Source organism: Scleropages formosus, chromosome 17, assembly GCF_900964775.1.
Source record: "Scleropages formosus chromosome 17, fSclFor1.1, whole genome shotgun sequence".
NCBI classification, from domain to species: domain Eukaryota; kingdom Metazoa; phylum Chordata; class Actinopteri; order Osteoglossiformes; family Osteoglossidae; genus Scleropages; species Scleropages formosus.
Genome location: NC_041822.1, coordinates 8,460,874 through 8,473,730, shown reverse-complemented (window position 1 = coordinate 8,473,730; position 12,857 = coordinate 8,460,874). Strand labels below are relative to the sequence as shown.

The 12,857-nt window shown below is 40.3% G+C and overlaps 1 protein-coding gene across 5 annotated transcripts in view; it reads left to right on the top strand.

Moving 5' to 3' along the window:
* Positions 1-12,857, top strand: part of ehmt1a (euchromatic histone-lysine N-methyltransferase 1a) — a 29,320-nt gene that overhangs the window by 11,335 nt on the left and 5,128 nt on the right. Inside the window, exons 2-20 of one of the 5 annotated variants that reach the window (XM_018759132.2) lie at positions 1,358-1,448; positions 1,999-2,028; positions 2,183-2,251; positions 3,017-3,459; positions 3,687-3,834; positions 4,232-4,365; positions 5,039-5,212; positions 5,308-5,382; positions 5,718-5,835; positions 6,049-6,171; positions 7,170-7,315; positions 7,444-7,587; positions 7,812-8,038; positions 9,084-9,260; positions 9,707-9,789; positions 10,036-10,142; positions 10,714-10,836; positions 11,630-11,731; positions 12,412-12,516. In XM_018759132.2, the coding sequence (XP_018614648.1) occupies positions 3,046-3,459; positions 3,687-3,834; positions 4,232-4,365; positions 5,039-5,212; positions 5,308-5,382; positions 5,718-5,835; positions 6,049-6,171; positions 7,170-7,315; positions 7,444-7,587; positions 7,812-8,038; positions 9,084-9,260; positions 9,707-9,789; positions 10,036-10,142; positions 10,714-10,836; positions 11,630-11,731; positions 12,412-12,516 (2,400 nt within the window). In that variant the 5' untranslated portion in view covers positions 1,358-1,448; positions 1,999-2,028; positions 2,183-2,251; positions 3,017-3,045. Of the gene's footprint in view, positions 1-1,357; positions 1,449-1,998; positions 2,029-2,182; positions 2,252-3,016; positions 3,460-3,686; positions 3,835-4,231; positions 4,366-5,038; positions 5,213-5,307; positions 5,383-5,714; positions 5,836-6,048; positions 6,172-7,169; positions 7,316-7,443; positions 7,588-7,811; positions 8,039-9,083; positions 9,261-9,706; positions 9,790-10,035; positions 10,143-10,713; positions 10,837-11,629; positions 11,732-12,411; positions 12,517-12,857 lie in introns of all 5 variants that reach the window. The other 4 variants (XM_018759129.2, XM_018759130.2, XM_018759133.2 and 1 more) reach the window with 4 other exon arrangements.

The window sequence follows — 12,857 nt, the reverse complement described above, 5'->3', positions numbered from 1 at the left end:
GTTGTCATACACATGCACACAAACTGCCATTCTGTTATACTGTTACATTTGTGTGTTATGCTTAATGTGTAGTGTTTGTATTTTGTGTATTGCGTATCCAGTCAGCATTGTTTATTGGTACGCCTTGCAAAAGACATTCAAGTCATATTCATGCAGCAAACAGAAATAAGACTGCCCTGCAGACTTACAGTAAGTGATGCCTGGTCAGTATACCCTTAAGAGAGAGAACTTTTTGTGAAGCATTTCTCTTTTTTTGGCAAGGTATAGCATAGTTGTTTGTCATGAACTGAAAATGCAGAGGTGTGGATTGTACTTGAATAAATGTACTTGTGCTAATCAGTTTTCCTGTAGTCAAATATTGGTTATACTGTAACTTTGTGAATAACCATAGAAAATGCTGCTCTTTTTAAGGTCTCTAAAGAATTGTTTCACTAATCGTTTTTACTGCAAGTTCAAAATGTATAATTTGATCCGGTGGTTAGGGAGGTTTAACATCTGGAAGACTGGACACAGTGGTGTGACACTGATGAAAATGCAATTTTGGAAGAGCTTTTTTTTGGTATATAAATTTGAATTAATAGCTGTACTGTTGCCACTGATCTCTGTAAGGGTCTGTTCATGTTCCTATGAGGAAGTACCCAATCTACCAGTAGGCAGAGGGCCATTGAGAATTATTTTGAGAGTAGCAGCTTGTAACATAGTGGTTAGAGCTGCTGCCTTTGGACCAAAAGGTTGCCTCCAACTTCAGCAAGGTACTTAGCCTAAATTTCTCCAGTAAAAATGCCTGGCTCTATAGATGGGTAAATAATTGTTGGTAGCTTAACATTGTAAGTTACATTGGAGAAAAACATCAGTTAAATGAATAAATGTAACATTTACTCTTTGTTAGTCATTTAAATTTGTTGGTTACAAAGATAACATGAACTAGAGTTAATGTCAATGCTCTGTTATTGTATCAGTTTGTTATGTCCTTGAGCATTTTAAATGCCTTTTTAACTTTGCTGTAATAAAGCATCTTTGGCAGAATTGCTGAAATCACTGTGGTTTTTTCTTGGGATTTGGTGTCCTTCACACCAATGACACATCACCAGAGAGCAGATTCTTCAGACTGAAATATCCAAAGCAGTAAATCCCATCTTATTCAACTGAATGCAGACAAGCTGAGCAGCACCTTGCCTAACAGCTTGAGAAGCCTAATTATGCGATTATCCTAGCTATTCTTTCATAGAATATGTGTTAATTGGATATTTTTGGAGTGTCACCGTCTTATTTGTGAGTTCATGATGTAGCACAAAGAAGTGTATTTATTGTTTGAGCAGTTTCATTCATTTACTCTACCTGTTTCTCTTTCAACCAGTTGTGATTCAGAGAGACCTTTACTCAGTGGATACTCTACAGAGAAGCTGTAGATCCATCTCTCTGTGAACCAGCTTTGTCTCTGGTCATTGGTAAGTTCTATTTCATATATATTATGTCATTTTGGTAAAAATATTGGGTGCTGTTGCTTAAAAGATATGTAGGTTTTAATAGGAAATCCAGGTAAGATTATCTTTAGTGGAGTGATACTGTCTCGATAAAATTTTGAATGGATAGTAGTATATGACAGTTGCAAGGTAATGCAAAGTATATTTCTTACAAATATTTTATTGTTCAGCTGTGAAGAGCAGCCTGGTAGTTCTGTGTAACGTCTCTTCTCCTTGGTCTCATCTTCCTACTCAGCTCTCTGACGTGTCTACTCTCCTTTCCCTTTTCTTTTAGTACTGATGCCTTATTCATCTGTACTGTATTGTAATCACAATGCTTTGTTGCACCAATGTCCCATGGTGCACTTAGCAGTGCTCCAAGTGAGCCTCGCAGCACACTGCTGGGATCAGAGCTGAGTTCCTCTGAAATGGGGTATCGGTTTTGATGGTAGGGCAGTCAGCCAGGTGGGACAGGTTTGTGGAACAGAGGCTTCATATGGCTGCTAAAACTTGTGCGTTTGGTTTTAAATTACAGGGATCCTCTATGTGCAGTACCCCGAGAGAGGTAAAGAAACATATCACAGTGTGTTACAATGTGTTTTTTTTCAGCCTGTGCCCTTTAACTTTCAGCAGTTTTTGGTGGGCTTCCTGCCTAGCTCTGAAACTGAATCTTTGACCTAAAACTAGGCTGTGAACTAAAGCCTTGTCATTACACAAAGGGAATCCCTCTGATTTGCATATGCGGTGGCCACCTGTTTGGCAGTTGGTGGAGTTACAAGTTTTAGAAGGTACATTTTCCTTGTTTAATTTAAAATTGCATTTTCTTTAAAAATCAACTTTTTTTTAAATGTCTTTGCACAGAGAAGTGGAAAAAAAAGAGTTTTTGCAACAACTGACTGGTGGCAGTAAACACAGCCAAACAGAATAAGTGTGGTACCTAACTAACTTCAGTGTTTACAGTTACATTTGTTCCGTTAGATGCTTTTTATCCAAAGTTACATATAATTCAATATATATAAAAGTTAATTTTGCAAGAGACAAAACCCATTAGATCCAAATGCACGATCGTTGAAGTAGTTTGTATGTTACCACTACCAGCTGCCCCTTACTAAATTGAAGTAGAACACACATCAGAGGCCAGTGGAATATGTCTAACATTTGCTAAATCTACCACTCTAAAGGCCAGGATGAGCCAATATGAGCAGAGACTTCTCATTATTTGTAGCCTTTGGTTGGAAGTAGTATTCTGAATTTTGCACTTGGTTAAACCAGGTCAGTCATACTAGTTTGTGCCACAGCCCATTAGTTTGGCCTAGAAACTTCTAGAGTTGGTAGAGCATCAAAGATCACTTTAATTATTGCTCAATGTCCAGGGTACAGTTACCTTTGTTTTCACTACCAGTCATACTAGATTTCCCTTTACCTTTAATTCACATTTTTCCATTTATGATTTACATTTGTAAATTATTTTTGTGTGCCTGCGTTAATTAAATGGGCATGTTGAGTATTTCTTTATGGTTTAGTGCTAAATACAGATGGTGCCTTTCAACCAGGGTGAGGCAGTGTGGAGGAGCCAGGGGATATGTCCAGCAGCGAGGTGCAGCAGAATGGGTCCTGTGATCGAATGAAGTCAGAAACAGGAGGACTGGGCAACATGAGCAGCCGCCTACGAGTCGGAAAGAATGGTCTAGAGGAAAGCAGCACCCCACATGGGTCTGTCACTGGCAGCAATGGACTAGCACTCAGCAAACAGCTTGACGGACTGCCCCCACGCAGGGCCACTGTGAGCTCTTTAACCGGACATGCTGCCAAGTCACTCCCATCTCCTGCCGAGGCTCTGGCCCGCTACCCTGACATAGTCAGGAGGTCTATCAGAGAGACCAGAGTGGAGATTCAGAGTAAGACCACCACAGACCAGGAACCTTTGCCACCTGTGCCTGTATACAGAGCATGGAAGACCATGGCCAAGTCGGCTTCTGGCCAGAACACACTGAAGGTATGCTGTTTGCTAATTTAATGAACATCTCCCCTTGCTGTTTCTGATGGTCTCGTAAGATAATGCTGCGTTATATCGATGGTTTCATGCTGTATGGAACGACCGCTGTTCAGATGTTTCCGTACATTTGCTCAAATTTCGTATACGTCTTTTGAAATATTAAGGAAGTCCTGTTTAAGGTTCTTTGTATTTTACATGTAATTAGTATTTTTTTAATTTATCTGTAGTTTTTACACAAAGAATCAAAAAAGAGTTGTAATGATGAGAGTGGGCATGAGCTGGAACTGAGGAAATCGCAGCAGATGGCCCCATCCCAGCAGCAGCTATCTCAGAGCCAGAACGGCATGAACAGTGGCTCTGCTAAGCCACAGACAGGTCAGTGCTCATGGTGTCACATGCTGAGAGATCTTTTTTCAGGGCAGTGGTCTGTGTCATTTTGCTCTCAGGTCCATGAGATGGTGTGCAGTGTTCCATCTCATAGAGAGTTTTTGAGTTCAGTCCACATTGCTTCTTTCTGGGACTTTAAAAAAAAAAAAAAAAAAAAAAACATCAAATATTGTTGTTTAGAGTAATGGCAGCGCTTTTTAGAAGCTACATAAAGAGTTTATTCATTGCTTTTGGTCTCGCAACAAACGGGGGAGTGTTTAATTCATAGCTGTACATTAGTTCGATTTAACTTATCTTTTGCTGAGAGAGATTTTGTCGTTCACAGAATCTCTTGGAAGGGTCTTTTTAAACTTGTCTTCTTTTCAACCACTCTTGGTCTCATTAGCACCTGTGATTCGAAAGAAGAGGAGGAAAATGGGGACATACAGCTTTGGCCCCAAGAAAAAATCCAAAGGGCTGAAGCAATGCTCCCTAATGGAGATCTTCAGTAACATCTCTCAGACCAGCGCAACAACTCAGGTCTGGCCCCAAATCAGTTTCCTTGTTACAAAATTTCAAGGATAAAGATATTTAGGTTTATTTTTAAATGCACTTTTTCCAAAACTTTTTCTCTCTTTTCTGTAAAAGCGACCTGCGTTAATTAGCTGAGCTGAAAGCTGTCAGTAATACCCAACTAAAATAGCAGTTTCGGACTGTATTCAGCTCATTTTCATTTTTACAGCCATGGACAATTTAAAAAATGAGCAAATATGCATGTTTGTGAAACAAATCAGTCAACATTCAGCACTTAACAGTGTTTCTGGAGACATTTTCATGTTTTCATTTAAAATTAGTTTAATCTTTTCAGCGCAGCTCAAAGTTACTCAAAATGTTTACTTTTTAAAATAAAAATTCTTACAAAGTATTGGTTTACTGTGGCTATATAGAAGACTGTTACAGAACCTAACCAGGAACTAAATTGAAAGAGATCTGTGTTAAGTTTTTGGTTGCTTTACCTTACCATAGTGACTTTAGTAAGGAAGAGTGACTTCAGAATTTCAAACAGCAACAAAACTGATTAAGAAACAGACTTCCAGTCCCAGTTGATGAGCCAGTGTACCTTAAAACTTTGGTTTCTAGGAGGCTGTGTTGAGCTGTCATACTTATTACCTGCCATTGATTTTTTTTTAAAAAAAAAAAAAACCTCTCCCAGAAAGAGAGCCCATATGTGAATGGGAATATAGGGAGAAACGACTCTGAGGAGGAGTCTGAGGGCGGCAGGCTGTCCGATGATGGAGAGCAGAAGGAGGAACATGTAGGAGCTGGTGGAGAGGAGAGGAGCACTGCTACCCAGGAAGCCAGGACAGGGGATAGCAGTACCCTTCAGGTCAGTTAACTTCACTTCCAAATGATTTTGACCATCAGCCCCCAAGTGCTGAATGAAAACAATGCAATTGTGCCTTATAATTCCTTACTTTCCAGGCTGAGTTTGGGAAAGGACAAAGATCAGATGAATCAACTGAAGACTGCAATGAAACAGGAGACCTCTTAGATCTGGTAAGGTTTTTGGAGCTTTGTATATGTATTCTCTCTGGCAGAATCCATAAGTTACAGCAGATTTGAAAATCAATGTGTACATTTGAACATAGAGATGACATCTTTCAGCTTTTAGCCTTCCATGTTCTGACTTGTTTGCCTTGATGTCTTCCTTTTGCAAAGGGTAGAAATGAGGCAAATGGAAGGAAAACTGGTGAACTATGTTGAGTTCACCTGTCTATTTTAAGAGTAGAAGATTCGAAGAGGCTAAGAAATACTCACTATGTGAGCTGCTCTTAGTATTATAACTTAAGGAAAAAAGTGAAAAGTACCACATCTTCTGTTGACTCCAGCAGAACTCAGAGGTGGTGCTGAAGGACAGTCTGAAGACAAAGGGAAAGGGTGACAACCCCTGGGTCAGATCCCCCAGGAAACGCAAAGGAAACACAAAGTCTAAGGCTGATGCGATAGCTGGTAAGAAGAGATCTCTTATTTACTGTGGCATTTCTGTAAAGGCGCAGTTTGATATTTTTTTATTTTTGATATTTAGTGTTGATTACTACTATTGGCACAACTTTCAAATGCCTTTAAAAAGGCAGCTTTGCCCAGTGGCTCAACTCCAGTCAACTAAAGTTGTTACAATGCCAGGGAAGTGTCCCAAGTTTGTCTCTCTTTTTCTATGTTCAGTCTTCGAATCAAAAGAGGCTGAAACTCACATCCAAGCTCTTAGAAATAAGGAATACACTGAACTGCCCCTGGATTCACTGGATCTAAAAACACAGGAGGAGCTGTTTTTGTCCCAACACACAGGTGAGAGGGGGCCCAGGGGTAATGTTACAGCACACACCTCATAGCCAGTTTCCCTTGAGGCTCTTCTAGTTGCCTTTATTATGTGTTGCTGAAACAGATGATTTGCATCATGTCTTTAATTTACATTTGTTCATTTATTGTTCCATTGAACATTGTGTAGTTGTAACCCTAAGTGTATTCGTCCAAGGTGATTTACAATGCTAGATGCTCTACTTACCATGAGTCACTCATTCATATACCTGTGAAACACTCTTTCTTTCTCTCTCACACACACACACACACACACACATCCACCCACTATGGGTGATTTTAGGGTCACCAGTCCACCTGACCAGCATGTCTTTGGACTGTGGGAGGAAGCCGGAGTGAACCCATGTCCTCTTGCACTAGCAGGCACTGTGAGACAGCAGCCCCACTCACTGTGCCACCGTGCTTTAATTGGGTTTTTTGGCCCTCAGAAGCCATACTGTCTCAATAAATGCAAAACTACCAGCTTATGTCAGTTATTGCTCAATTGCAGAGTTATAGACAATTCTGTCTCTATTTAGGGAAGGGAAGTCCTTCAACATGTCCAGGGATTTTATCATCTTGCTAGATGATTCTGTCAGTATCATCTCTGATTATAATAAAAGCAACATTGTATTAACCAAATACATGACACGTTAAACATTTGGATGAATATGTGAATGTATTCTGAAATGCAAACAAAAACAATTTACTTGCACTTGTAAGAAAAAGAAAGAGTTTGAGCTCTACCGCTTACATATACACTCATATTGATTTCAAGGTGCACAGAGCTTGTATGCCTTTCCTACAAGAAAGAAAAAAATCCACATCAAACAGTCGGTAAAAGTACTAGTGTTTTAGGAGATCATGTGGACATTAATAGTACACTGACCACTTCCCGATAGAATTAACACCATCTGATCTTGTTCAGTTGGGCAGAGACTGATATCACTTTGCTTTTTTATCCATTCATTTACATTGCTTTCTTGCAGATGTGTCCTGTAACTTGGAAGGCGTGGAGACTGATTTGGTTCATGAGCTGCCTCTGTGTAGCTGCCGCATGGAGGCACCCAGGAGCCGTGAAATTCTCATGATGGCAGACAGGAAGTGCATGGCCACAGAAAGCACAGACGGGCAGGTAGGTAACGTCCTGTTGCTGTTGGCCCTAGTGATCACCTGGTTTTTGTCTACCGCTGCACTCTAGCAGAGTGTAATGTCTGCATAACATAGTCTTTGTTTCTCTCCCTCTCTCTTTGTGCCTGTTAGCTTATTTGCTGTCAGAGTAATGTAGTCAAGCATGAGATGATGCGACCCTCCAACAAAGTCCAGCTCATGGTTTTGTGTGAAGACCACCGTGCTGGGATGGTCAAGCATCAGTGCTGCCCTGGCTGTGGATTCTTCTGTAGAGCAGTGAGTGGGAAGCTGTGACCAACCAAGTGTTTTAGTCTTCACCATTGCTTATTACTGAAATCCATTTTTAAGGTTACTGTAATATAACTTTTAATGTTTTTTTTTTTTTTTTTATTTGTGCTTCCATGGTTTTTTTAACCTCTGAACTGGACATTTTTCTGAATTACAACTCGGCAGATAGGAATGTGAAATTAAGCTCTTTGCTGATTTGTTGACTGACACAGGGCACATTCATGGAGTGCCAGCCTGACAGCAATATCTCACACCGCTTCCACCGGGCCTGTGCTTCCTCCATGAACGGTCAGAGCTTTTGCCCCCACTGTGGGGAAGAGTCCAGCAAAGCTAAAGAGGTCACCGTGGCCAAAGCTGACACCACCTCTAGGATGTTGTCCACCCCGAGCCCAGAAGCAGTGTCCTCCTCTGAGGGCAAGGCTGACACCACATCTGGAGGGTATGTCTATTCAGGATTGTACATCCAAGACATCATAATGCTTTACATATTGCATCAAATCACAAAGAAGATATTAATATAAAGCATTTACAGATTTACCAAATAACACGTCAAATTATTCGAAAATAATTTACTCCTGAAAATGTGTGTAATGTGTTCCTACGCCTACTCAAATTCACTTGAAAATGACCGAAAATGTGACCCAAAAACATGGACAGCATATAGTTCTAAGCTTTGCGAAGAAGAGTCTTCCTTGTCAAGCTAGTTGTTGTTAGCAGTTCCTATTATAGTATCTCATAACATGTTGCATTTGGTGTATTTTGACATGACTGAAGTTGGTGCGTTATGTATATTCTTATATTTCAAGATAATTTTCACAGTTCAATGGAAACATTTCCGCAAGACCAAATAGTAATAGCTGTCTTTATTAAGGAATGTATTAGTGTAATAAAGAAAATTGAAATTGAATATCAAAGTAAGGAATAGAAACCCTGCACACCTGCTTTTTTTAGGTCCACGATGAAGTCAGAATAAATTCAAAGTATCCACTAAAAGCTGTGAAAATACGGATGTGCGCATGAGATCGCAATGTATTGTTCCCTATAAACACAAATTGAGACGACACCCACACCCATCATTCTTGGCCTGTTTGTAGTCATCTGCTGGGGCTAGTTACTAACCTGAGCGAGTTACTCAAATGGTTTACATTTATTTATTTAGCAGACGCTTTTCTCCAAAGCGACTTCCAGTGAACTCTATATGGCATCAGTGGTCTGAAATTGTTCACGCCAGATTGGGTGCACTTATTAGACAAAAAAGTTAGGATCACCAGGGGATGGAGTCCTCATCCCAGAATGAGTTGTACAGATTCAAGTTCAGATAAGTGATTGTCTATATAACGAGTGTCCAGTCAATGGATCTATGTTCTTTCCTTCTGTGGTTCTCAAGAAAGTTTCAGATGCCAGTTGTTTCTAAGCCACTGTGGCTGGTTAGTGTTGCCAGTTGGCTGGGCTGTTATGTGAGGGCTGTGTTTGTTGTGTCTCAGCCTGCTTCACCTTGGAATACGCAGTGAAAAAGCAGATGGCTCTTTGCCCAGGAGCTTGGACACATCACACACAGTTTCTCCCAGTGGGTCAAACATGGGCCCTGCAGCTGTTGCTTTGGGAATGGAAGCAGCCAAAGAAAATCTGGAGACTATTCTCATGTCTTTGGATGCTGAAAAGTAAGACTGTTCATGATCACTGACATGGAGTGTAACTTCTTTTCTGCTCTGTTACAGTCTTTATTAACAAAATTTACTCCACAGTTTTATATACCTAGCGCATAATCCTTTCTAAATTCAACTGATGGTTTCTTTTGGACAGTAGAATATACAAAATTTTAAATGAATTTTCAGGTACTACAACTAGTAACACTGTTCACTACATCCAAAACAACTCAAAAAAAAAAAAAAAAAAAGATCAGGTCATAGATATGTTACAAAATAATGTAGCAATACAAATATTTTTTATTGCAAGTAAAGTAATGGGCTTGTAGGTAAAAAGTAATGGGAGGTTTCAAGTTTGTCTATAATCTGAGCATTGATGCATGTGAAAATTGTGCCTACTACAATTGCAATTTGATGCCTGACTCGACGGCATATGTCCACCTTTCTGTTTTCCTCTGTAGACCTAAGAAGCTCAGGTTTCACCCGAAGCAGCTGTATATCTCTTCAAAGCTGGGAGAGCTCCAGAAGGTCATACTGATGCTGGGTAAGGCCACTGCTGGGCTCTGCAATCATGCAGCCACTCCTTGCCTCAGCCTGGGTTTTTCTCAGCAGTATTACATGTCTTACCTCAAGTTAAATGGTCACACATGGTCTTGTGCTCTGATCAATTTATAATTTAGTGTTATGATTTTTATCTTAAATGTTCAGTGGAATGCATATCAAAATGTAACACAGCTTATAGTGACCTAAATGTGTTCGTATGCTTCAGAAACTGTTCATTCCTCTCTAGTTGATGGAATAGATCCCAACTTCAAGATGGAAAGCCAGAGAAAGCGCACACCCCTACATGCAGCTGCAGAATCAGGGCATCGAGAGATCTGCCATATGCTGGTTCAGGTGAGGGGGCATACCTTGCTATGTTTTGGAGATGAATAGCATACATGCCACTGTTTTCAGTAAAGATAAATTTACTGATTATTTCAAAGCTAATTGAAAATGTTAACTCCTCCTGTTGATGTAATGCATTCATTGTATATTTCTCTGAGATGCACATTGCTTTGGAGAAAAGCCTCTGCCAAATGAATAAATGTTTCGTTTATTTAGAGTTTCATAGGTTCAAGTACAGTACGTTTTAGTATTTTGAGTTAATTTTCAACTGTATCATACTGCTTTTAATCAGGACTTCTCCACTTTACTACAAGTGATTTTAAATCTGTGAAATGTTTTTTCAGCTGAGCCTAACTCAGATTTGCATTTACATTTATTCATTTAGCTGGCCCTTTTCTCCAAAGCAGCTTACACGTCAGAGAAAAATACAAAATTCACTATAGATATTTATAGAGATTGTTGGATTTAGGTTTTGCTACGTTCCTAACATTGATATGAAATGTAACCTGGCTCATTTTCATTCTACGTACGGTACTTTCATATACGTTTTTAAACACTTGGAGTTCCTTGTGCTGCTTAGGCTGGTGCCAACCTGGATGCGTGTGACGATGACCAGCGAACACCTTTAATGGAGGCCTGCGAGAGCAGTCACTTGGAAACGGTCGAGTACCTGCTGAGGGCTGGAGCTATCATCAAGCACAAGGTTGGTCTCAGTGACCAGAGTTGTGTTACTGCTCTGCCTCCGTATACAAGACAGGTTTGCTCTTATCTTACTTTTGCTTCTAAACATTATAGGACTTCAGGCCCTTCCTTTTAAGAAGCTTCTTCTGTACTTAAGCATTCAAGAGTAGTGAAACCTCATGTCATTCAGGTCCCTGTTTTTAGGTGTAGATTTGTGTGAGTTGTTGCTGGGTCAGTACTGACTCCCAGACACGGGAATTATTGTGTTCTTGGAAAAATAGTGCCTACTTTACCCGTTTTATTTAATGTTCGTGTGGAACTGGAAAATACTCCCATCAGAATTTGTATCATATCAATTATTTAAGAGGACAACACTCTTAATGCATTTGTTATATAACAAGTAATACCTTCAGTTCACTTAAGGATTGCCACAGACCATTATTCAGATACGCCATTGCGACTGAATAGTCTGCAAGTGCACAGAGTAAGACAAGTTGCCTGTACCAAGTCAGTTCCTGAGTGGTAGTGTCAACTAATTTTGTTTCTGCCTGAATAGCCAGTCTGGGTCTGAGAAAAGTTATAGCCTCTACTGTCACTCCATCAAGCATACATCATTGGCAGCTGCACACAGTGGGCTTAACAGGTTTTATATGTATTATAATTGTGATAAAAACATCAACAACGTTAAGCCCGTGCGCTGCATTTGTACCGAAAAATAATAGTCTAAATTGTCTATTGTATGAGCTTTCAGCCCAATTGCATACAGACTCTCTGTGAGGGAACTGAGTGAAATATTCCTGTTGCCCTTATTCCAGGATGCGGATGGTTCTACTTGTTTACACCTGGCTGCTAAAAAAGGTCATTACAACGTAGTGGAATACCTCCTTTCCACTGGACTGATCAGCATCAACTGTCAGGTAAATGGATTTGTTTTCAGTATGAGCCTTAGTGAATAATCAAGTGCAGTTATAAAATGTGTCATATTCAAACGCCGGCATGTTTACGAAAACTGACCTGTGGCTCAGTAGGCAGGTTGTATCCCTATGATGTGTAGAGAATTTTGGGTCCATGGAAATGTTACCACAGAACTCTGGTGTGCCAGCAGGGGTCTCTCTAGCCCTCATTTTGTGCTGTGGGCCTGGGTTGGTACAAAGAGTTCTGTGCAGAGTCCAGGTTTCTGCACTGGTCCAGACTCTGTGCTGGGCGTCTCCTTGTTGCGGGGAGCCATCTTTCTGTGTCATCGTCAGCGCCAGGGTGGACTGCTGGGGTCTTGGCGCAATTAGTGAAGGCTGTAGAACCTGCTGAGTGTGTTTTGACATGGATCTCTGCCCAGCTATAAAGGGAGGAGGCATTAATGTGATTTATAATTTACAAACCACACTTATAGGTTTTAATGGTTGTATCATTAGATTTACCAGCTTTTCAAACTGAAAAAGTCAACTTTGCATAGTATGCCATTAAGAACATTAGTGTGGTGGTTTTTTTTTTTTTTTTTAAATATGTTTCACTTGACAGCTACAAAACACACTGATTTTCCTAAATGTTTCAAACTGGAGAACATGACTAGATGTCCATAAAATCCACTGTTTGGTTTCAGGATGATGGTGGCTGGACCCCATTGATCTGGGCTACAGAGTACAAGCACAAAGAGCAGGTCAAGCTGTTGCTCTCTCGAGGGGCCGACGTGAACATCAGAGACAAGGTCAGGGCCAGTGAATGCCCTCCACAGCCCTTATAGCTGGTCTGTTCTCAGTCCAGTTTCTTTGTGTATTAGACAGTAGGACTCTTCTGCCTCGTTGAATGTTATTTCAGGAGCTGAAAGTTTGAATCCGATCAAGAAAACTACTCTCTTCCTGTAACTTATCTGTGTAATTCATATTTGCAAGAATGTCTTATATGTTACAGTCCCCCACAAGCATTTGCAAGCAGATGATTTTATTGCCCACAACTTCATGCTTTAGGGGTAGTGGTGTACTTTGTGTAAATGCATTGTGCAGTTTGTGCATTATTTAACGTACTTTTTTTTTTCTTTTTTTTTTCCCC